General features: G+C 37.1%; 1 protein-coding gene across 6 annotated transcripts in view; it reads right to left on the bottom strand.

Moving 5' to 3' along the window:
• Positions 1-229: 229 nt before the first annotated feature.
• The window catches only part of bam (bag of marbles), a 115,109-nt gene continuing 89,168 nt past the window's right edge, over positions 230-26,170 (bottom strand). For 5 of the 6 annotated variants that reach the window (XM_067759827.1, XM_067759828.1, XM_067759824.1 and 2 more), the window contains one exon: positions 5,001-15,080. In XM_067759827.1, the coding sequence (XP_067615928.1) occupies positions 14,701-15,080 (380 nt within the window). In that variant the 3' untranslated portion in view covers positions 5,001-14,700. Of the gene's footprint in view, positions 343-5,000; positions 15,081-26,170 lie in introns of those variants that run through there. The other variant, XM_067759829.1, reaches the window with a different exon arrangement.

Raw genomic sequence — 26,170 nt, forward strand, 5'->3', positions numbered from 1 at the left:
CACAAAAGGTGGTACCGATATTTTTTTATTTTTATGTTTTTAATGTTTAATAAGTGTAATTTCTTAATGTAAAATTGTGCAATTTTTAATGTGAATTATATATTGTGAGTCTATTGACGATGTTATATGTATCTATGTATGTATCTACGCGAATGTTTGGGATTACCAAGTAGATATGTTTGTAATGGCCTCTCAAATTAAAACTTACATTTTTAATTTCTTTTTTTTCACCAGTAAATGAAACGGAAATGCACCTGAAGATGCTAGAAAAGTTTTAGCGAAACGTCCGGGAAATTAGTGGAATGTTTGATTTGCACTAATCAGCGGTTAGATCGGATTAGCCTATGGAAAAAGAAAAATTCAACAAAAAATACATATAAAAAATATTATAATTTACCCAAAAAACAAAAAAAAATTATTTTAAAAAACATTAGCAAAATCGGCCAACGCTATCACGAGTTGTAAAAAGTTTAACCCATTTCATGGTATAAATATTGCAAGATAAAACCGGTGAGAGCCGAAATGACGTTTAAAAAAATTTTAAAATTCTTACTGCTCTCACATTTTTATTTTTTTATTTTGGTTTTGTTTTCAAAACAAAAATATAACAAACTGTAATATATTTGGTAATTCTATACGAATGCATGACACTCTTAATACACGTCCAAAAATATCAAGAGGGGTATCAAAAGACGCGTTTTGGATCCAGGATCGCGAATCTGAAAGCGGAGGTAAAAAGTTTTGGGCCTGTCAAGAAATATTTGCAAAGTAAATTTTTAAATTTTTCATGTGGTTTTTGTAATTTTGATTATTTTGTTGTACCCACAAAAAAAAATGTGAACATAAGTGTTTTGCGCGGATATAGTTTTGGTCTCCAAACCGGTGTTGCACCCACCCAAGGTAATTTTTTATAAGCGCGGCCAAAGGCCGCGAATGCAAAAAGGTATTCTGTGCAAAAATACTATGGATCACACTCTCCGTTTCGGAGCACTCCGGGGTAATTTTTTCAATTTTTCGTTAATATCTTTTGAGCGATCTAAAATTTTTACCTTCCGCCTTCGGATTACTGTTGTAGAGGTCAATACGAGTCCTTTGATACCTCTCGGAATTTTTGGACGCGTATTACCAGTGGAATGCATTTGTATAGAATTACCATATATTTTTGCGTTCTAACATTAATATTACGATATTATATTATTTATTGGTGGAAATAACGTTTTTTTGGTGGGAAAGAAATCTCAACGGTCAACCGCATTCCAGAATTTTAATTCAAGAGTTGTTTTGTGGTTTGCCGCAAAAAAAAGGCATCATGCCGCGATCCTCTTCTGAGGAATTTTTCTCAACAAATTGTTTAGAAATTTATCTACGTCTGCGCGACGAGAATAAAAACCCGACTTACCGCCAAGGTATACGCAAGAGATACATATCTACTAATAACAATAATTTGGTGTGATATATATCTGAGGAGATTAAGGTTTAGCTTTCCATCCAATTTGAAGGCTATGTATCGTGTATTCGTTTTTCTACGAACTGGCTCGCCTAAATACATGTTTTGTGCCGACCCAAAAATTTATCTGCTAAGGCGGACGAACTTTTGGTGCCAAGGTAATGCCGAGGGACAATCAATACCATTTATAAAAAATTTCTTAATTATTTTTGATGGATAGGCCAACACACTAGCTCTACACCACGGCGGCAGACTTTGACCGTTAAGCCGGTCAATTCGGCCTCCACGAACTATCATACTTCAACTGGACGATGATTTTTAGCTGAGCTGCGAAGAGCTACAGTGTTTTTGCTGGCGTGGGCATGTTATGGCAAGATCTCCACTGGTTTCGGAGAAGCGGTGAGGGGAAAACTTTGATTCTCTTGGTGCCCATGTTAGCGTCAGTTATCGCGGAACAGGGATAGCCGGAGTGACTTGTTACGCAACGACCAGCATCTCCTAAATCGTTAAGCGCCAATTAAAAAATGTATCTTCCAACCGCGAGGAAAAGGACCAAAACGAACCAAAGAATACCTCCAAGATCATTTTTTCCGCAGTAGCCAGGACACTTGAGACTGCTGATCTCTTATAAAGTGAAGTTTCCGCATATTTAAGGGTTAAAGACGTATCCACCAAGTAAAGACGGATGAATGAAAAATAAATAAGGGTGGTCTCCAACATTCGCTTCTTAATTAGAAGAGGTTAAGAAGTCCCTTTGCAAAAATAGGACGTGTTGAGGCATCCAATATATTGGTAACTCATTTTTTTGTCATATACATAAAAACCGATTTCAAAACTTATCGAAATATTTTTTCACTTATATCATAAGCATTTTATTTTTTTGGCTTTAAAAAAAGTTAAAAATGTTATACCAACAATTTTGTTTGTGTTTTCTTCGGTTTGTCATTTCCACAAAGATTAAGAGAGCGATTTTAAAATTTTTTTAAAAATCAAAAAACCATTATGACCGCCAAGAAGAGTAAATGGTTTTACGTGGTAATATTTATACCATGACCCATTTCGAAAAACTTTCAAATATCGTATTTATGTCAACCAAAAAATTAAAAAAAACCCAAGGAGCCGACCTTTAAAAATCTTCATACACTTCAAAAAACTTCACCCTACTCGAAGGTTTACAATTTTCATGAAAACTGGTCCAATTATCCAAAAAGTTTTAAGCTTCCATTTAGATTGTTAACTTTAAACGTTAATACGAATTTTCATTAAAAAAAATAGAGAAAATAGTTTCGGTCCAGTCAAACTTAATGAGAACTTAAATAAATAAATATTCGTTTTACAAACGATTTTGTTCAATTATTAAATCCAATACGCTAGTGAAAGCAATTAGATATTTTGACAGCAAAATTCATTTCATTTTATTTCGACAGTCAATTTTGCATGGAAAGATAGACCCAGAAATTATCTAGTGTTATCTAAAAATATAACAAAAATTAAGCCATAAATGTATGAACAAAGTAAAATACATACCCTAGTTACAATCAATTGAGTTTGAATTTGATTTAAAAATGTGCCAACAAAACTTTTTAGCTCAAAATAATAACAAATAGTTCATATGAAGCTTAAATAAATTATACTATGTAATTAATAAAAACTTAAATTATAATTAAACATTTACAATTTATTATTAACACTTATAATATGGCACTCATTCGAAAGATAGTGAACAACTAAATTGATATTTTAAAATTTATAAACTTTGCCGTTATAAATTTTTTGTCCCATAAAAAGCTGGAGCTAAATTTATACAAAGAACTAAAATATTACACTTTGTAAGGTAGCAAAATTCAGACTTCAGGAAATATATATCTCGTTTCGCATGTCTTACTCTCGTACACAGTGTTAGAAGGTTGTACGAATGATATGTATATTTTTTATTTGAACATTTTTTAAATCAAATGTAATATTTATTTGAGATTTGATTCGGCATCCAAATCAAAGATACTTCTTATTTTTGATTTGATTATTCAGCCAATTCAACTATACACTTGTAATTTAGGTTTTCCTTCAAATCAAAGATATCTTAATAAAATACACTTTTTGTTTCCTACTTGATACGTGTTACAAATAAACTTGGTTCATTATATACAAGTCTTGAAGCAGAAAAATTATCTGATCAATTTTAAAAAATTCCGTGTATCTGAAGAATAAGTAGTTTAAGGTATGTATTACATATATATATATGAGTGTCTTCAACGTTACGGACGTGCCCCTCCTGGCATCTTCTAAATTATACAAATAACTGGATAAATATTTTGAGTCGTAGAGGACGACATATGCCGCGCGGCGCGGCTTTCAGTTAAAATTTATAAAATTTTCCTAGGCAAAAGTTTACTTTTTTGCTCTTGGCTAACACTTCTAAGAGGACACCCATATAGAGCACTATATGCCAATGCTGAAATATTTTAAAGCCTTTTCTTTTCTGAAAAAATGTCTAAAATAATAAAATTTCATTAGCAATTATTGCCTCTATTTCAATTTTCGTAGTAAATAATCATATTTTTAACTTCTCCATCACTTTAAAATGTTTTGATATTTTTGTATTTTTACTTGTCTCGTAATAAGTTACTGTCAGGAATAAAAGAATGAATATTTTTTAACTGATTCGAGTTTTTTCCACTTTTTTTATGAAGAGTAAGATCTTTCTAGGAAATTTTAACTGCTCGGGAATACAAAGCACATGATTTTAAGTTAAGATACATCCACACTAAGCAACAGTACACTTTTAAAAGTTTTGTGAAATGTTCTCAATTTCTGATTCGGTTGGTCAGATATTGAGAACATTTAAAAAAAATTTTAAATTGGAGAAAAAACATGAAGAGTATTCTGTTCCACGTGTTATCGAATGTTAACAAAAAGCATGTAACAGTTGAAATTCCCTAGAAAACTGAAAAGCGTAATGTTTCCATTTTTGACAGCAATTAATTACGAAACAAGTAAAAATATAAAATTATCAAAACGGCATAAGGTCATGGGGAAGTAAAAGATATTATAATTTACTCAAAAAACCAAAATAAATTATTTTAAAAAACATTAGCAAAATCGGCCGAAGCTATTACGAGTTGTAAAAAGTTTAACTCATTTAGTAAAACCAAAAGTACTATAACTTGGAAAAAATTCGATTTTCGAAAAACTTTCAAATAGCGTATTTTTTTATTTATGTCAAACAAAAAATTAAAAAAAAAACCAAGAAGTCGACCATTGAAAAATCTTCATACACTTCAAAAAACTTCACCCTACTGAAAAGTTTACAATTTTCATGAAAACTGGTCGAATTATCCAAAAAGTTTTAAGCTTCCATTTAGATTGTTAAGGTTAAACGTTAATACAAATTTTCATTAAAAAAAAATAGTTTCGGACCAGTCAAACTTAATGAGAACTTCAAAAATTGTTTTGGCGTTGAATTATGTCCACGCGTGTATATATAAATAAATATTCGTTTTACAAACGATTTTGTTCAATTATTGAATCCAATACGCTAGTAAAAGCAATTCAATATTTTGACAGCAGAATTCATTTCATTTTATTTCGACAGTCAATTTTGTATGGAAAGACAGACCTAGAAATTATCTATTTTTTTTTTTTTATTATTTAAATACAAATATAACAAAAATTAAGCCATAAACGTATGAATAAAGTAAAATACATACCCTAGTTACAATCAATTGAGTTTGAATTTGATTTAAAAATGTGCCAACAAAACTTTTTAGCTCAAAATAATAACAAATAGTTCATATGAAGCTTAAATAAATTATACTATGTAATTAATAAAAACTTAAATTATAATTTAACATTTGCAATTTATTATTAGCACTTATATTATGGCACTCATTCGAAAGATATTGAACAATTAAATTGATATTTTAAAATTTATAAACTTTGCCGTTATAAATTTTTTGTCCCATAAAAAGCTGCAGTTAAATTTATACAAATAACAAAAATATTACACTTTGTGAGGTAGCAAAATTCAGATTTCGGGAAATATATATCTCGTTTCGCATGGCTTACTCTCGTTCGCAGTTTTAGAATATTGTACGCAATTAAGTTCTCTACAAGCCTTTTCTGAAATATGTTTCATTCTCTTGACCGTTTCTGAGTCAAGGTTGCGTGATTCTGATTCGAATGATATGTACATTTTTTATTTGAAAATTTTTTTAAATAACATGTAATATTTATTTGAGATTTGATTCGGCATCCAAATTAAAGATACTTCTTATTTTTGATTTGATTATTCAGCCAATTTAACTATACACCAGTAATTTGGGTTTTCCTTCAAATCAAAGATATCTTAATAAAATACAGGTTATCGCGCCTTACATTTATTTTTTTATTTATATATAAGTGCTTTCAACGTTACGGACTTGCCCCTCCTGGCACACTTTTGGGGATATAAAAACTATAGTAACCATTGATCAGAAGATTTTCTTTTGTTATAAACGACGAACATAGGTCTATATCCAATCCAATCACAAATATTTTCCGAAAGGGTAACACAGCTACTTTATAGCAAGGACCCAAACTATTTTTCCTTTTATAAAAACAGTCCATTTAGAAAAAAAATATTTCCGGACTTCTAAGTTTTTTTAGTTCGAAAGAGATTATTAAATTCGGAACTTTAGTTTTTAAGGACAGAATTAAAATCCGATCAGAATCCCTCTTGTTTCAACAGAAATGCTAATGGTTTTTCTATGACTAATTTCTATAGATTTCAAGACCACATATTTACGAGAGTTGATGGGTAAAAAACTCGGTTCATTTGGGGTTATGGGCCGGACTTGCATTTTGTCGGATTTAACTTTTATTTTCGGATTTATTATGTAAAAGTCCGGATTTAACTTTAATTTCGGACGTACTAAATAATATTCCGGATTTTTCTTTATTTGTGGACTTCATGAAGAAGTTATTAAAGATATTAAAATGGGTTCCTACCTTATACTGCCGCCCTAGTTAAGATGTGGGTATCTGAATTTTTTTTTCAAAATTAGTGATTTCACAATTGAACTTTTTTTTTTGGCGTAAATGGAATTTCGTATCCAAATTAGTCCAAAATATTTATTCCCAATAAAAATGTTGGAAAGTTTCAAAAAATTAAAGTTCAAAATACCATTTAATTTTTAAAATGTACTTTTCTAGAATTTTGCGAAATGGTTTATTTTGCATGAAAATGTTGCAGGAATGTGAATAAAGGAATATACAAGGATTAAAACTGCATAACTCATATCTCTGCAGTGATGTTTTTATTGGTCTAAATTGAAGCTATTCGAATGGCATGTTCAAATTTTTTTGGAAATGCGTAAAATTTTGCTGAAACTCGCACTAAATCTAGCAAAATTAATTTTTTAACTCGCCACTCAGATATGAAAATAAATTTATAAAGAAAAGAGAAGACAATTTTCTATAAGCGTCAGGAAGTTCTCGACATCCTTATAACCTTGACTGATAATGTTATTCGAAAAACAAATTACGGAACAATAAAAATACCTGAAAATGGCGTTTAGTGTTAAACTACCCCCGCGACTTATATTAATATAAAATGTTCCGAACGCTTGCAAAAGTCACGTATTTTGATAACATTCAACATGAATAGTTAAATGAAGTTTTTGTTACAAGTTATACGGAACATAGTGCGTACTAAACAAATATATTGATAATCTCGTTATATTACTACGTTCATGATTATATTATGGACAAATTATTGAAGCTTGTCCAAAAAAACAAATGTTTGATTAACCTTTAAAATCTTCTCAATTATACAAATAACTGGATAAATATTTTGTGTCGTAGAGGACAACATATGCGGCGCGGATTTCGATTAAAATTTAGGCAAAAGTTTACTTTTTTGCTCTTGGCTAACACTTCTAAGAGAACACCCATATAGAGCACTATATACCAATGTTTAAATATTTTATAGCCTTTTCTTTTCTGAAACAAATTGTTGCCCAAATAAATGGTAAAACCCTATATCTACTATCAATCAGGTCGACAATTACCTAAGCGGTTTCAACTGAAAGCGCTTAGCCAAATCAACTCGATTACTTTTTGTTGTTGCTTTCCATGCAATTCGGTAAGCTAGCTAGTGTTTTAATTGTACTAGTTAGCAACGAAATACAGCTAATGTTGCATATTCAAAAATAGGGCACTATTTTTGAACGAGGGAATGAAATGAACATACGAATGTCCAAATAAACAAAAATAACAAAATAACAGCGTGGCGGCAGGGTGACATACATACAAACAAACACACGCATTTCATGTATTTTGTTTTTGTAATTCTCTGGTTGAGTGTCAAAAACATACTGCGCTAGAAGTAGAAATGTCAAAGCAGCTAAAAAAAAGTAACCATCTGTATGGTTTTGCCATAATGAAACTGTTTAGCTAGTTGGAGCGTTTTTTCGAGCTCGCGTAATAAAAAAACCCCTATTATAGAACATATTTTCCCGCTAAACACATGTTATCTGTTTCACTCATATTTTACAAATCAGGTCGGAAATAGAGAAGTATCTATTATGTGGAACCGAATCACAAATTTGATTTGGATAAATTCAAACCATAAATAACAAGTATCTTTGATTTGGCTGAAGAATTAAATCACAAATAAAAAGTATCTTTGATTTTGATTAAGAATTTTATATCAAAACGGATTCAGAATCACGCAACCGTGTTCTGAGCTACATTGCGGAAGGCGCAAAGTGTTCCTGAACCATTGCATCATCCTAAATAAGTGATAAATGGAGCAAATTTTGTATTTGGACTGCCAATATAAGTGCTAACATAGAAGTTAAGACATTTCAAATTAAGGGTGCGCTTTTCAAACACTTATCATGCGATGTGCCAAATATAACTCAATTTACAGCATCCGAATATCGTGAAAAATGGTGCCACAGCCACTTTTCTACTGTTAAAATTTCTTTTGAGTGATTAAAATGTTGGCGCAAATAAAATCCTTGTGCGAATTCGATTCATTTATAATTAATATAAAATGATAGTAATTTCGAGGGCCAGTTCGCACATTCTCAAATTTTTGTAAAATTTCATGATCTAAAACTTTGTAGTAATCGCAAAACTGATTTTGCTTTCACTTATTTTATTATGGTTTTCGATATGGCGTATAGAATTAGAGAATACAAACGTATGTATGTGTGTTTCCAGCTTGTTATCTCAGCTTGAATCTTGAAACGGCTGAATCTATCATGCCTATCCATGCATAATTATTTAACACGAAGAATATCCGATGGGAAAACTTATGACGCTTTCTTGTTTCGGAAGTCGCTTTTTTAGCATTTTTATGTTCCTATTATATCGTCACCCACTTGTCAAACAAAAAAAATTAAAATGTTGGTAATAGAAGTTTTAAAGTTTACTGTTTTCGATAGATCCATAAATTTTTCCACATTCACCTTGTTTAGACCGCAAAAAGTGCGGTTTTCCATTAAGCTTGGTAATCGAAATTTCAATATAATAGAAAGCATTTAATAGTTAACCCTTGAACTCAAAATCTAGGAAAAAATGCTTCCGAAAAGAGGGCGACGATATGTTACCCGCATCGGTAAAGTAAAACATGAAGTAATAGAAATAAGATTAGTTGGATATCAAATTATCTAAGTTAATAAAATAAAATATAGTATATAAAACATTTGAATATAAAGATATTAGTCATGCCTAATATGGTATCCTACAGATGATTTGAAAAGAAAGTGCGAATCGAATCTTACTCTGATCGAAATCATTCGGCGGATACCGTAATAGATACGAGTACAAACAATTTTATTTATTATCAAATCTAAAAAAGGAAAAATGGCAACAAAATACTGAAAAACATGGGAATTTAAATTATATCGTTAAAAATAAAGAAACAGAAAAGATCTAAATACAGTATTTTATAATCTTAGTATTATTTACAATCCTATAATGCGGTATTTTCATATTCAAACCAGGGTTCAGAAAAATGTATGCTTGATAAATTCAATATTTATCCTTATTACTGATTACTGATTCCCATGACAAATTTGTTTCTTTTCTTAATTAATTTTGAGTTGAAAGTACTGAAGCTTTTCACTAAAACCTTGTTGAAATATTTATAACTTGCATGAGCTGCATTTCACTCTCCCTCGAACTCGCTTGATGTATTCGGCAAATTTGAATATGCCCAACAAGCAATTTCACTCGTAAGTTGATTTCAGCATATGCCTGATACTCATGCTTTTCTCAAAATAAATTCCTCATTAAAACAGCTTTCTTGTTCGTATTTCATCACTTACATCTATATGACACTAGCTTTTTTCGTGTATTTTTCCTGTATTTTTTTTAACTTTGTGTCTCTCTGATCCCTAGTATTGTTTCAGAGTAACAATTTACAAGAGGGGTGGACTGCTATTACACGTCGGAAAATCTCGTCCTGTCCTCTGTATCAATAACACTGTGTGACAACAAAAGAAAAAAATACCTGATAAGTCATACCATCTTTAAAGTAGATCTCGAAAATCTAAGAATGACTGCATACATGATTTTCCCCGGTCACCTCTAAAATCGGGAGTGACGGGCAAAAAATCTTTTTTTCATACCTTTGAACTCTTAGGAGCCTATAAGTTTGTTGGCTGTAACCAGATTTTTAGTTTCTGGCCAGATCGTATTAGGAGAGATTTAGACCTTTTTAATGATATACACATATGTAGATATATATACTAGGAAAAAACATAACACAACTTTGAAAGTTTTGCCAATGAACCAATTTTTATTTTTCACTTTTTTTTGGGTTAAGTCAACTTTGGTGCTATCTGTATGCACTTTTATAAGAAGACTATACCAACAATACAATGCATCAAAACAGGAAATTAATTATGAGTTCAATGAGTAGATTTAGAGCTTTCCAATGATGTATACATATACAACAAAAGAATGAAGTTTTGTCTATACAAAATTGGTAAAATGTTTGAAATCGGTTGAGACCTACATATGTACATTAGTTATAGTCATATTAGTCTGCCAAGGGTGGTTCTAGATATAGACAAGAATATACCAAGTAAACACATTATTCGTTTTGATACAATTTAATAACATTTTTTTTTTTCAAATTTCGTCTTCATTAAAAATTTTAAAACTCAGTCAGGAGAATTAAAACTCGTTGAACCCATAATCAATTTCCTGTTTTGATGCAATACATTGTTGGTATAGTCTTCTTATAGATTAGTGCATACAGATAGCACCAAAATTGACTAAACGCGAAAAAAGTGATACAATTTTATATTAAAAAAAAAATTGTTTTTTTCATGGAAGTTTTAATAACTCAGTCAGTTCTCAGCATATATAAGAAAATTAATACTCATTAAACTCATAATTTATATCCTGTTTTGATGCAATGCGTTGTTGGTATAGTAAAGGTAAAAGTGAAAAAAAATGTGTGATATGTTTTTCTTGTATATGTACATATATATCATTGGCATGGTCTAAATCTCTAATAATATGATCCGGAGAGAAACTAAATTTCGGGTTATAGCCAACAAAGTTATAGTCTTCCAAAGGCCTAAAGCTACGAAAGACCAGGTTTTTCCCGTAACTCTCTATTTCGAGATCTACTAAGAAATGGTATGACTTCCCAGGTATTTTCACTTTTGTCTTTTTTGTAACACAGTTTAATCCGGAATTGGTATATAGGTCCAAGCTATATGAGATTTCGGGATTGTTTTCAGAAATAATTCAGCTCATCACGTTTGTTGTTAAAAAATTGTTAAACTATTAAAATATTTCAATAAATAGCTTCCTGAGGAAGACGCATGAAGCGTTGAAACGCGTTGAAGCTAATTAAACAGAAAAAATTTTGCTTATTTAGACGACCAATAAGCTCAACCCAGCAAACCATTCAGCTCGTTGTTTGCTTTTTTCGATCAATTATTGTTTCGGTATCATCCATCAATTTAAAGCTTTAAACACAATGACGAGTGATGACGAACATACCGGCTGCGAAATTATCTGACACTTTTTATTCAGAGTTTCCTTGTACACAAAGAAAAGATAAAATCAATTGAAACTTTTTTAATTCTTTAATTTTGCACTTGCTAAAATTCGCCGAAAAATGTTCCTTGAAATCTTAATCCGGTTGGCTAACACCAATAACCATTTAATTTGCAAGTTTAGAGTTTAATGTAAAAAATACTTCTAAAAGTAAAAATATGGGCGAGAGTGGGGCTTAATTCCCTTTCTTTTGCGTCGCGCTACTTTTTAGTCATTCCTACCAATTGCCAGGAGGGGTCCTACATGTTTTATTCCGACTCAGAACGGTAGGGAGAGAAGTTTTTAATGGTAGAAATACACTTAGAGTTTGTGCGAAACCAATGCAGAGGAGCGAACCAGCTTAGACAGACCTTTTCTAAAGTATATTGATGTTGACTTATTTTGTTTTGTTGCTTTTCCGACAGGGTGGATTGCTGATGTATAGTGGAACGATTTTCGCGAAACCAAATTTGACAAGGGATGACAGAAAATCGTTCCAATATACATCATATATTGATGTTGTTCTTCCCAGGCCTTGATCCCAGGTGTGTGGTAGGCAAACACGCCGAAACAGTGACAACTGGCGAACAGCACTTGTAATACCACAGATTTCCATGCATGTGTAAAGCAGTTATAAAATATAAAAAATGTCAATATCCCAGATTAGACGTGTTAAGTTTTATAAAACCGAAATTTTTTCAAGACTTGTACAATAAAAAAATAGAAAATTTTGCACGAAACAAGATAAATATAAAACGATATCGTTTACATACACTATAAACTTGTTGGTTGATTTTACAATATTTATCATGATAATTTTTCGTTGAATCTCCTGTTGCTGCCTAAAATCATATCCGTGGATGCTCAGTTTCCGCGATAAGTTAATTTCAGATAAAAAGTGTAGCAAACTTAGATTTTGATATTGAAAATGTTTGGTAAAAAACATAAAATGCTAAAATATTTTAAATATGAGCAAAAATACGCAGTGAAGATACCATTATTGATAAACGTGCAATCAAATATGTTTAAATGCTCTCAATAAGCTTGCATGAGTTTCAACTTTTAACGGCCAACGCACGCCGGTTTGTGTATACATTATTTAAAAAGACTAGCACTTAGCAGATCTTTTGGCCAACTTTTAGTATTCAATAATATTAATCTTTAAATGCCGGTTTATTAGTAATGATACCGAACGGCGGCTGTCGATATTTCTCCCAAATTTTTTTAACGTGTTGTAACAGTCAAATTAAAATTGTATTTAAAAAAACATATTTTTTTTTATATTATGTGTTTTTATACTTTGCAAAAAAAACTGCACAACGCCTGTCATGTTTACCGCCATCGCCCGGCGACGGCGATAGAAGGAAATATATCCTCGAACAACTATCTCTCGGCGGCCGCCGTGGTGTTATGGTAGCGTGCTCCGCCTACCACACCAAAGATCATGGGCAAAGCAACATCAAAATTTTAGAACCAAGTTTTTTCAACTAGAACAAAATTTTTCTAAGGGGGGTCGCCCCTCGGTAGTGTTTGGCAAGCGCTCCGAGTGTATTTCTGCCATGAAAAGCTTCTCAGTGAAAATTCATCTGTCTTGCAGATGACGTTCGGAGTCGGCATAAAAACAAGTAGGTCCCATCCCTCCGATTTGTAGGGAAAATTAAAAAAGGAGCACGACGGAAATTGGAAGAGAAGCTCGGCCTAAAATCTCTTCGGAGGCTATCGCGCCTTACATTTGTTTATTTACTCGCTCTTAGACTTGTGTTAAACTTCCGGTAATTACGGGGATTCAATTTTTGACAGGGCGGACACCATTGCGTTTATTTCGCGGCGGTTCGGGATTGTGTTTACAGCTTAAGTCAACGGAAAAATCCTTAGCATCCACCAAAACAAAATTATAATTTAGTAATACTCATCCATCCATCCGTCAGCCTTTTCAGTCAAAGATTTATCCTCACTTTTTTTGCATATATAAAAAAATCAAAATAGCATAGGGGAGACATATATGTGTGTATAAGAAAGTAGGCGCGGTTATAACCGACTTTCGTGACTTTTATCTAGGACAATTCTCCTTTGGACATCAATGGTGTATACCGAATGTCATTACTATATCTTTAACGCTCTCGAGGTATCCAGGTGTGGTAAGGAAGATTTACCACGCTTTTTTTAATTTTCCTTACTTTCGTATTTTTGGAATTTTGTATACAAATATCTTTCGATTTCTTTTTCCTGAAGCAGGTCCTTATTGAAAAGGGACGATGCATAACAAATTTCGTCGCTTTACCTTAAACCTTTATATAGATATCGCTGATGAAAGCTCAGATCCCCTGTAGCTCTGCAGATCTACCAGGCATGAGAATTCTCATACCCGTTGTAGCTGAGGCAGCATTATATAGCCTTTTAACATTGGCGTGTCAGTGAAGGTGGTGTCTTGCTACACGTAGAAAATTAAAGTCTTGAGAAATATCATACCTTTGCCCTTACAGGAAGGGCGTCCTGCCACACACTGCAGACTTTAGGGTATATTTTTTCTCAACATGCCACACACAGCATCGCTGCTCAGACGGATGGATGATCTTAATGCTCACTTAAATTTTCTTTTGGGTTGAGGCTACCGTTCCTGTTCGACAGCCCCTACGGATTTTTTACGGCAGCGTCTGCATATCTTTTTTTTCGTGAAGGATCTTTTTTTATACTTTAGTCGGAAGCATTACGTCGTCCAAATATGCCGAATCAAGTGAGGTAAAGAAATGAGAGACAAGGGAGTGAACTATTTATTTTTATGCACAGCTTATCAATAAAAAAAGTCCTACTCTGCTGCTTTTATTGTGAAGTCGTCTGCGTGGCCTCCTTCTGGTGGAAAAGATAGTGTAGAAATTAAGGACCCACTTCTCTGGGCACACTATGGTAGTCCCTGTTTTGTCTTTTCTGGTTTGGTTCTTTCGTTTTCCGCTCACAATGCTTCAATGTAGAGAACGATTCACTTACGTATCATTTGAAAACTCCGAACGATAAATATGTAAATTATAAATCAATACAAACATCCCTTGCTTTAAAATAATTGATGCGCTTGTTCATGAATGAGGCATATAATTGAGGAGTATATTGTGAAAAAAAATGGTTATGGTCTGGTTAGAGGAGTTAAAATACTCATGAGAGCAACAGCGTATTTTTATGGTTTTCTGAACCCTGATTCAAACAACATAAACTATTTACTTATATCCAATGTACCGAGTGGATTGCCGTTCAGTGTCCAATTCACTGCAATAACCAGTAGTAATAGGAATCCCACGACTATAGTTGGAAGCAGAAGACAAAATTGCTTCAGAGGCGCCTGCCTCATTGATTACATCGTCATTTATTGCATTTGATATAATATCACAGTCTGTCGATGGTAAAATAATTGAATGTGGTACACTTGAAGTCCATTCAAAGGGAATTGCTGTGCCATTTTGATGCTTCTGGATCTTACTGTATAAAGTAGAGCTACTGATGTGTTCCACCGCCCAATTAAAAGCATGCACGTATATGTGTGTTTCCCGTATCTGATCACTAAGCTGTAGTAATAGTTGTTCCAATTTTTGTGATTGAACTATAATTAAAATAATATACATTATATATAGATGAATAAAAATTACTTTAGTATTGTTGACCAAAATTAAATTAACAACATACAAATAAAATCAAACACTAAAAATGAACGCATATACAATGATATCCCATGAAATAGAGCCACACAATTCAAAATCGTATACATAAAAGAAATAAGGGAGCTATGGATTCAAGGAGTTTTTACTAATAGGTAGAAAATATATGTAAATTTGTAGACTTCACATTGGTAAATCAATTCAATTCCTAAAGTCCAAACCATTTCTTCAAAAATTTAAAATTGGTTGCAGTGTCCTACTATGGGCGATTTAAAATAGAGTCAAGAGGAATTTCATAACGGGTGTCCATTATTATTGGTGACTGTTGAGTTATGACTGACCACATAATTCCCTAGTTGCGGACTTGAATTGGCTGGGACCCTGAAGGTCATTTTTATTGCTCGAATATCTGCATAACCCAAACATTTTGTTCAGCTTTTATTATAGTTAATTATGATATACATATGTAGAAAATTTATTCATTCAGTGTAGAAGGTTTGAGGAGTCATTGTATAGAGCCAATCTATAAACAAAATTCATTGTTTTATTTTTTAGGATGAACGGGTATCCAAATCCTCGAACTCACACGTTGTGGATAACTTAATATGGGGTTAGATGGTTCATATTGTAACGAATTTACTGCAATTCCCCTTATTTGCAACCTTCTGCTAACGTTCGAATCACCAAACTGTTGAATAAATAACTCCACTATACAATAATGCAAAATGGCCTTTATTAAAGTACTTCAGAAAAACACTACTATTGCTCGCCAGATAGCGCCTTAAATCAAACTGATTGTCGTGCCTCTACTGTTGCTGCCTTTTATACTTTTCGATTTCTTCGTTCCATATTTCTAGGCGTTTCTATTTCCAGAATTTACTAGTTAGTTATCATCTATAAATTTCTCAGCTATAACTACAGATGTACGGTTTTTATAGCTTCTCTCATAGCCCATGCGCGTGTATATGTAAGTAATACTTGCACAATTATTGCATACTTTCAGGAGTATCTCAGATATATGCATGTAGTTGTGCGTTGCTTCTCCGCTGCATGTACATACATATATGTCGACATAATGATTCATTTATTGATGTGCATACAAGTCACTGCTTAACATCGGCTTAGAGATGATAGTATCCCTTAGTGTTGCTAATATTCGTCACAATATGATGAGGACCATATGAAAACTTGAGATGCAACAATTCAAGCAGCGCTTGTATAGGACCAGCAAAATGCAATGGAGGAGGAAATTTTTAAAATAATGACAAACATAAAACAGACAGTTGTGATAACAGTTTTGCAACAGTTATTCGTCCCCACGCTGTATTTACTACAGAGTGTGCATAGGGTGTCCCTTATATGCACGAAATATTTCATTTTGCAATTATCAAAACGCATACCCTCTAATTCTGTTTAGTATACAAACCTATGCTTAAATAACAAATTTTAACTTTCCACGTAAGTTTTAACCCGTGCGGACCGGACCTCAAAAATAGCAGTTTTTGTCTTCATCTAGTAGCTGGGTTAACGAAAATGTTATTGCTTTGTTTAAAGATGATATTAGAAATTTGTATTAAACATTGTTTAATTTATGTATTATTAATAGTGTGACAATACTAGTGACACTAAGTGATACTCACATCACTAGTATGATGCTAAGTAAATGAAGCCACAACAACAATAAAGCAGGCAGTCACTTGTATCTTTTTTTTTTTTTTTTTTTTTTGCGGGGATGAAAAATGCCTAATGCACCATAATTGCTGCCATCGCAGCAACCGTGTGTCCGTAGACTAAAAAACAGCCCCGTTCTGGAACCGTCGCCCACCCCGGCACCACTTTCGCATTACTTCAGGGTGGCGTTCCATATTTCTCATTTTTTAAGAGCCTACTGTTGTCCCTGCGTCCAGGTTCCTGCTATTTGCTCTGAGTGTCCATTTAATCGCCACTGCTTCGCATGCGCATTTCTCTGCGCTCCCTCTCAGCATCCATCAGGCGTGTCATTACTATAAATGCCATTTTGCTCACTGCAGTCCAGCACTCTTTCCTTTTGCACATATGTGAAACTAAATTTCTCGTGGTAGGTTCCTCCCCAAAGACTCCATGCAAGGTGAGTCTTTCTTCGTGGAAACGGGGGCAGTAGAACATGACGTGTTCTGCGTTTTCTAACTCTGTGGTACACATTGGGCAATGAGGATCTTCCTCTATCCTACGCTTCCATAAATACTCTTTGAAACCGCCATGTCCACTCATTATCTGCGTGAGATGGTAGTTCAGTTCGCCTTGCTTCCGCTCATTCCATTGAGCTACGTTCCAAACTAGTGTGAAAGTCCAACGCCCTTTACTCGAGGCCTCCCATCGTTCTTGCCACTTAGCTATTGTTTGTGTCCTTGCTCTTTTCTTGTCTTCTTCAGATGGTCGCTCGATATTAGTGTTATACAGATCGGCCATTTCGCTTGCCAGTAAGTCCACTGGGATTTTCCGGGCCGATTTTGGCTTCAATATCTGCTCAAACATCGACAGTGTCACCTCAACTGGCAGAACAGAAGGCAAATATGGCATCACAATTGGAAACACAGGAGACACGTTTAACATCCAAGATGGAAGCACAGGAGGCACGCATTTCAGAAATTTCGACACAAATGTCGTGTCAACTGGCAGAACAGAAGACAAGTATAGCATCCCAACTGGAATTGCAAGACACACGTATAACATCCAAGATAGAAGAACAAGAGGAGCGCTTATCATTACAGGTGGCACAAATGTTTTCGCAGTTAGAAGCACAGGAAGCAAGGGTAGCATCAAAGCTGGAAGCGCAGGATGCAAAAATCGCTCAATTTCAGGCAGAAGTCGATGATTTAAAAGGTCGTATGGAGCAGGTACAACTAAATCGGCCAGCAGTTTCAGCGAGTAATACAAAGGTAAAAATACAATCCTTTGACGGTTCTGTTCCTTTCCAGGTCTTTAAGCTACAGTTTGAAAAGACCGCAGCAGTGAACAACTGGAATGCGGAAGATAAAGTTGATGCACTGTTCATAGCATTTAAAGAGCCTACAGCTGATATTGCAAACCATTCCAGAGGGCGAACGGAACTGTTATGAAGCATTGATGGGCGCTCTAGAGAGACGGAACTGAGCATAGGAGACAGATATACCAAAAGGAGTTACTGAACCGCTTCCAGAGGGCTGGTGAAACATTGCAAGATTTTGCGTCGGATGTTGAAAGGCTGGCACATTTAGCGAATGCGGATGCACCCGTGGAATATACCGAAAGGGTAAAAATCCAGAGCTTTATAAATGGCATACGGGACGTGGAAACGAAGCGAGCGATATACACAAATCCAAAACATACATTCACAGAAACGGTACCACATGCTCTGATTCAGGAAACAGCTTCGCTTATGAGTAAGCCAGTTTTCAAAGCACGCCGTGTGGAAGTAGAAAGGCCAGAGTGCGTAGACGCAATATTGGAGGCGCTGAAAGGATCGCAAAAGCGGAGTGAAAGAGTTATCAAATGCTTCAAATGCGGGAAGCCCGGTCACAATGCACGTCATTGCGATCTTGGTCCTGGTAGTTCCAACTTAGGTGGCCGTAAACGCAAAGCTGGAGGAGATGAGCAAGAGCGTGCCAGATGTAAAGATCGAGAGCTAGCCCCAGCTGTTGAATGTCCTGTGATATCTATCTCGCAAATTGGAAGAAACTCGAGCAGTCTTGCCGTCAAGGGGAATGTGGATGGCAAAGGACATGTACTGACTGTAGATACGGGCGCATCTCATTCCTTAATCCGATCTGACTTTGTCAACAGGAGAGTAAAACCGTTACCTGGAGCAAGGTTTCGTACGGTCACTGGCGAGTAATACCAAGTCCAGGGAGAAGTGATATGTGAAGTCTTAATTGGAAAGGTCACAGTTCTACACAAATTCGTTGTGGCGGAGATCGTTGATGAAGCCATATTGGGAGTGGACTTCTTGGTTGACCATGACATCAAGATCGATATGCTGAGAAGGGTGATACGTTATGAGAACCAGGATGTGCCACTTAACTTCATTTTGGAAAAAGGGCTCAGCAGTAATCGAGTACTGGCGAAGAAGAGTCGACAAAGACCACGAAAGTCAAAGGTTAAGGTTGATGGAACGAATGGGCCAAACAAAGCAAAATCGAAGCTACCTGCGGGAAAAACACTGGCATTGACAAACCCTAATGGACGCACTAAACCGACTGAAAGAATTTTCCAAAAAGAATGCAAGGGTGGTTTCAAGCCAGCGCGCACTACTCTTGTGAAACGTCAAGACGATACTGATGATACAAAGTCAATCCGTCAAGATCAAGCTCTTCGAAGTAGTTCTTCATTGGCCAAAGAACAGAGTGTGAGGGAACGGCCCAGGGTAATGAGTAGTAAGATGAAACACAGGCACGACAAGAACTTTAATTCAGAGAACCCTCACCGGCGGAAAGGTGTTCCATCCAAATATCGGTGCAGTTGGGAAGGCCCGTACAGAGTTGTGAAGAGGATCAGTGATGTCATCTACCACATACAAACAATTGGGAAACCACGGAATAGAAGGGTGGTTCATTTGGACAGGCTAGCAGCAATTAGGTCGAGATATTTGTCTGATCGGGACGATCAGACTTAGGTGGAGGGCAGTGTGATGAATATTAGTGACACTAAGTGATACTCACATCACTAGTCTGACACTAAGTAAATGAAGCCACAACAACAATAAAGTAGGCAGTCAGTTGTATCTACATAAACGAATCAATCATTATGTCTACACATATGTATGTACACGCAGCGGAGAAGAAAGGAACAAACACATGCATATATCTTACCTGAAATGCTCCCAAAAGTAGGCAATTATCTGTAGAAGTGTCACTCACATATGCACGCGCATATGAGAAGCTATACACGTTGTTACGGACCTTTCCTTATGCCGGGGTAGAAATCGGTCCGTCCAGGGTTCCCTAGAATAGAGTTAGGTACCTAATAAAAGAAACCCTGTAATTATGTATAAAGCGTATGTATGTATTTATTTTTTCCAAATTATTATTTTCTCTTATTTCTAAGCCTGGCTTATTAAAGGGTAGCGGAGATGAAAACCACCCACTAATCCTTCCGGTTGATGGGGGTGAGAACCGCCCAACAAATATATTGACTAAGTACTCGTGAGGTGAAAGCCCCCAGGTGCACTATTCGCTGACCAGTTTAACCAGCCAACTACTATACCTAGCTAGTGCTATCTAACTACTCAATTTACTTAAGGATTTGTCGCCATTTTATACTAATTTGCGCACAGGCAAACGGTAATATTACAATAACAATGCATAATTTTAGTGGTTAAAAATTATATCTATTTAACACTTTTTTTATGATACATTCTCCTTTTGTCTTAATCTTCAAATAACTTCACTGAACATACATATGTACACACGTCTGTATGCTTACATTAGATTAAGTAGGTATGCCTGTTGTGCTTTCTTTGTGTTTGTACATTTGTAAATTCTTAGCTTCGCGCCTTGTACATTTGTAAATTCTAAGCTTCGCGCCTAACTTCCATTGTACATGGGGGGTTCGATTTAAGTTCTACTTGTATATAAATATGCCTTAGGCAGAAAAATCAGGTATTTCATATGTTTATGTAATATGTATATAAATTTGGCATTTTAATAATTTACAAAAATACATAAATATGTATATGTAAATTTATGTGTAAATAGTTAAATAATTCAGTAATTTCATTTTATGTACAAAGTATTTACATTTTAATTTTCAATTCAATATATGTATATGTTTACAGTGATGTGGGGAACTTCAAAGCCTTCGGATTTGGGGTCCTCACACCCTCCCCTCACCTGCTAGAACCAGGCCTATCCTTACGAGGCCGGTCCTCGTGATCCGCACTCTGTAGCTGTTGCCGTCGATGTCGCGCGGGACGTTTGCTTCCCTCTCTTCTGCTGCGTCTGCTGAAGGTGTGCCTCAATTTTTTTGACGGGAGCTTCTGAGAGAGGATCAACGTCCGAGTTATTCTCCCACATGTGGATTCCTGGAGCCATCGTTTGATCTCACCAATCAGGTCTTGCGAGTTGCTGACTTCAATGTTGTTGTCCATGGCCGATTCTACCAACGCCACGTCGTCGCCTGCTGTGAGACTCAGCACATCATTTCGGTCGACAGGGGCGCAGTCTTCTGCGGCACCGTCGCAAATTTGTACTTTTACCGGTGGTTGGGCCGTCTCTTGCCAAGTAGGTCGCCATAGTAGACTCGCATCCTTAAATTTGCCCTCTTGGCGTATGGAGAGCTCTCCTTGTCTTCGTTGGGCCTCTTCATTGCTGGCGTCGCTTTCCGACGAAATCGATATAGGTGTCGGCGCCTTTACCATTGCTTCGTCATCTTCTTCGTATCCCAAACCATATTCAGATACCGTTTCGTAAGCCGGGCTGTATATCGGGCCTTCGTCTTCGGTGATGATCTGACCGAACTGTTCCGTAAACACGCTGTCTATTGCGCTGACCTCTTCCTCAATATTGTCTTCGTAAACCGGGCTACGAACCGAGCTGGCTTCGCTGACTTCTTCGCCGGTATACTCCTTCCTCTGGTGGCACTGGGCCCGTCGTATGGGTTGGCACTCGGCCCGTCGTATGTAAGACTCGCCTTATAGTGATCTTAAGGGAGTCGTCTGTGGTTCTTACTACCGCGTACCTATTCATGTTCGAACTTGATTTCTCCATGTTGACTCACTTTTTGGTTGTCCTTCAGGTTGCGGCCCGTATTTATACAAATCCTTCTTGCGTATTAAACTGTGATTTTCCAGGCGCCGTTTTATCCCGAAACGTATTTTTGCATTGTTGGTAGTGCTTTGCAGGAAAGTTCCACTTGTTGCGAGTGTTTTGGTTAGTTTTTTTGCATTCTTCCTTATTCCTCCTTTGCTGTGTTGCTTTACCACTGTTTTGTTAGGAGGTCATTGACGCTAGCAGAGGCTTGTATTGCATGGGGCTGCACAGTGGTATGTTTTCGTATCTACCGAAAAATTTATATGACATGGGAAAAATATTTGTTTGCGAAAAAAAAAAATATTAGTATATGGAAGTATGGTAGGCAGTGGATATGGTATGATATATGAACGTGTATATGTAAATCAATGTATGCGAGGTATTATATGATGTATGTAACTCACGTTATGTGAAATATTTATGTGGTATAAACTAGTGAGTTCTAGTGGGGGACTCTTAAGCCTGTGGATTTGGGGTCATCCCACTCTCTCCTCACCTGCCGTGGTATGGTTCTTGCGTCATTAAGCGAGACTTGTATTCCCCTGTTGGATGGCGAATCTATGTGTCTGGGGCGATATTGCCTCGCGCATCGTGTGACCGTTTTCTGTTGTATGGTACTGCGTTCTTGGTCTGAAATGAAACGTTACGAAATAATCATAATTATGTTGGCTGGCCACGTTATTGGCGTATTCCATTGCCATCCGTATCTCGTTTTCCATAGTTGACGGGTAGCCATGTCCTACTGCTAACCTCACTCCGTTCTGGTTTTTGGCGACCATTTCTCTATTCTCGGGTGTATGCTCGATCTTTGAATTGTTTGCTGCTGAGTTAGCTAGTGACAGTGAACCGCATATATTTACAGCGTTACGACTTGCTGTTTTTGCATACTCGGGACCCGGGTTACAAACTGTGCTGTTGACGTACTTGGTGTTTCTCTCGATTTGCCTCGTTCGGCGGCGAGATTCTGGTAGTTCCGTCTCCTTTTGTCTTTGCTGCGTTGGACTTGGCCCCCGTCGATCATTGTTCTCCACTTCGCCTTGATGGTATGCCTTTAGTTCACTCACGTATGTCGTTCTTCTTTTGCCTTTGTGCACCTTGTCCAATTCTACGATAACCGGGGATACGAAGTTCATTACTCGATGTGGACCGCTATATCTGGGTGCTAAATTGGCCGCGAAATTGTCCACTGCTTGGGACAACTGGTGCTCTTTCACCAATACTAGGTCGCCCACAGCCGGTTGCCATTGCTTTCTGCGCAGATTGTAGTATCGCGTCTGCTCCGTGGATGCTTGTTGTTGTTTCTGACGTACCATATTATAAACTTCCCTCATTTTCGCTGATTTCTCACTCAGAATCATTCCTTCTTGGCCTGTACCCAAAGTGTGCTCATCGTACAGGGCGTTCGGGATTCTCGGTTCCCGTCCTTGTACCACGTATGCTGGACTGTAGCCTGTTGACTCGCATACACTTGTCTTTAGTGCTAGTGTTATTTCTGGCAGTAACTCATCCCAATTGCGCTGCTCCTTCCCCGAGAATCGTGCTATCATCCTCTTGATATTCCGATTACCTCTCTCCGTAGGGTTCTCTTGCGGTGTGTATGGTGCCGTTAGTTGGTGTTTTACTCCGACCTCCTGCAAAAACTTCTTAAAGTTTATACTTACAAATTGTGCTCCATTATCTGTGATCAAAACTTTTGGTGCCCCAAAACTAGCCAAAACACGTTCTCTCAGTCCTCGAATTAGATTATCACTTGTTGCCTTCCGTATCGCTATGACTTCAACCCATTTTGAAAATCGATCTACAAATACTAACGGCATCGTGTTTCCGTGTTTGGAGGCGGAAGCGGTCCCACAAAGTCCGCGCAAACTGTCGCAAAGGGTTCTTCAGATATTTGTGTGAGCATCTTACCTGCAGCTCGTTGTTGGCTGGGTTTGCACACCTGGCACTCGTGACATTGCTGCACATACTTCCTCACGTCTCTAAGCATCCCGGGCCAGTAGTAACGAGTCATTGTACGCGCTATCGATTTCCGTATACCCGCATGTCCTGCACTTGGAGTGTCATGAATTTTGTGGAGTACTCTCCGCCGCTGCGATGTCGGTACACATAACTTCCAAGGAACTGCATCTTCGCCGTCTGCTTGATTTGTCATTCGTCTATACAGTCTTCCTGCTTCGATCACGTAATCCGGAAACTTCTCTGGGGTTTTCGTTACTTCTATCATCTTTGCCGTGAGCCATTTACAGTGAATATCATCATGTTCTATCGCCATGGTGCCCACCTGCTCCTCCAACGGTTGCCGCGAAAGCGCATCTGCTACAACGTTCATTTTTCCCTTCCTGTATTGTACATCGAATGAATATTGTTGTAGTTCGAGCGCCAACCTAGCAATTCGCCCCGATGGACTCTCGATTGCGTTCAGCTATTTCAACGCCAAATGGTCTGTGATCACGGTAAAATTGTATCCTTCTAGGTATGGTCGCATCTTTCTGATCGCCCAAACTATTGCCAGGCATTCCTTCTCCTTAGGCGAGTAGTTTGTCTCGGCCTTATTCAACCGTCGGCTTGTATACGCTATTACCCACTCCTCGTCGTCTAATCCCTGTGTGAGGACTGCACCGGGACCAAAATCACTAGCGTCTGTCTGTAATCCGAATCGTTTTGTAAAATCAGGACAAGCTAATACCGGCGCTTGTATAAGCGCGCTCTTCAAACCTTCGAATGCTAACTGTTGTTCATCGGACCGCTTCCATCTGCAGCCCTTTTTCAACATCGCCTTTAGTGGGTGCGAGACTTGCGAAAAACCGGGAACAAACCTTCGGTACCATGAAACTACTCCCAGGATGCGTCGTAACTCTCGTATATTGCGCGGTGGTGTAAGTTCTTTTATGGTCGCAAATTTGTCCGGATCTGTGTAGATTCCCTCTTCGCTTACTACATGGCCTAAATAGTTCAGACTTCTCTTAAAGAACTCGCACTTCTCCGGATCGATCTTAAGGTTTGTTCGTCTCAGCCGCTCGAAAACTTCTTTGATATGCCCTACATGCTCTTCCAATGTAGTACTAGTAATGATAATATCGTCCAGGTAAACCAACGCGGGTGGTTCCAACTCTGGGCCAACGACACGGTCGAGTGCTCTCTGAAAGGTGGCCGGGGCAGAATGTACACCAAAGGGCACTACTTTCCACTGGTATTACCCGCGCCCAAGCACTGTAAATGCGGTGTACTTCTTACTATTATCATCCATGGGGATTTGCCAATAACCATTCTTTAGGTCCAAGCTGCTAATAAAGTGCGCACTTCTTAGTCTATCCAGGATATGCTGTATGCGTGGCAATGGGTAGGCATCCGGCACTGAGCGAGCGTTGAGCTGCCGGTAGTCAACGCAGAGCCTCCACTTACCATTTTTCTTCTTTGTCAATACTACAGGGGCACTATGTGGGCTGTGCGATGGCTCAATGCAACCCTTCTCGATGAGCTCGTCGATCTCTGTGTTTACAATTTCTTGCATCCTTGGATTTTTGGGGAAATATCTCTGTTTAATCGGACGGTCATCTCGCATAACAATCTTGTGCTCGACAACGTTAGATACTCCCGACATCTCTTCAAACATCTGCAATTCACGTTTTAAAAATTTACTCACCGCTACCTCCGTACTTTCCGCCCCTAGGGTGCTTGATTCCTGTCCCACATTCTCCTTTACATCTTGATGTGTGCTTCCTATCATAGTTGTACATGTTACTAATTCCCGCTGCTGGTCGTCTTCTAGTAGTTTCAGCTGCTGGAGACCCCACCCACCCCTCGATGCCAATGGGGCCTCTCGCCGTTTCCCTGCTGACCACGACAGCAGTCGCGCGTAAGTACGCCTTGTCTGCCCATAGCCAACAGAATTCGCGACGAGCGTTGCGGCACCCATAAGCGAAGTGTCCGCTCTCGCCGCATCGCCTGCATGCGGTCCGTGGATCGATGTGTCCTTGTTACTGTGTATGCGAATGGTTTGCCTCGTATTTTTTTTTGTGTATTTTCTTGCCTTTGGTGAGCATCCTCGGCGTGCAAATATTGGCACCTTTCCTCTTGTCGTCGTGAGATGAAAGGTCTTGCTGCTGGTCTCAGTGGTTCCTTGTCTGGGGTAATATTTTCATAGTCCTCGACCAGACTCACCAACTCCTCCAGACTGTCGAACTCGTTTCGTTTGACATAGAGCTGGTACTCTCTGCGGGCATTTCTATATATCCTGGTTAGCTTCGGGGCACTGGTGTAGTCGGAGTGTC

Source organism: Eurosta solidaginis, chromosome 1 (genome assembly GCF_040869045.1).
Source record: "Eurosta solidaginis isolate ZX-2024a chromosome 1, ASM4086904v1, whole genome shotgun sequence".
Classification (NCBI taxonomy): Eukaryota; Metazoa; Arthropoda; class Insecta; order Diptera; family Tephritidae; genus Eurosta; species Eurosta solidaginis.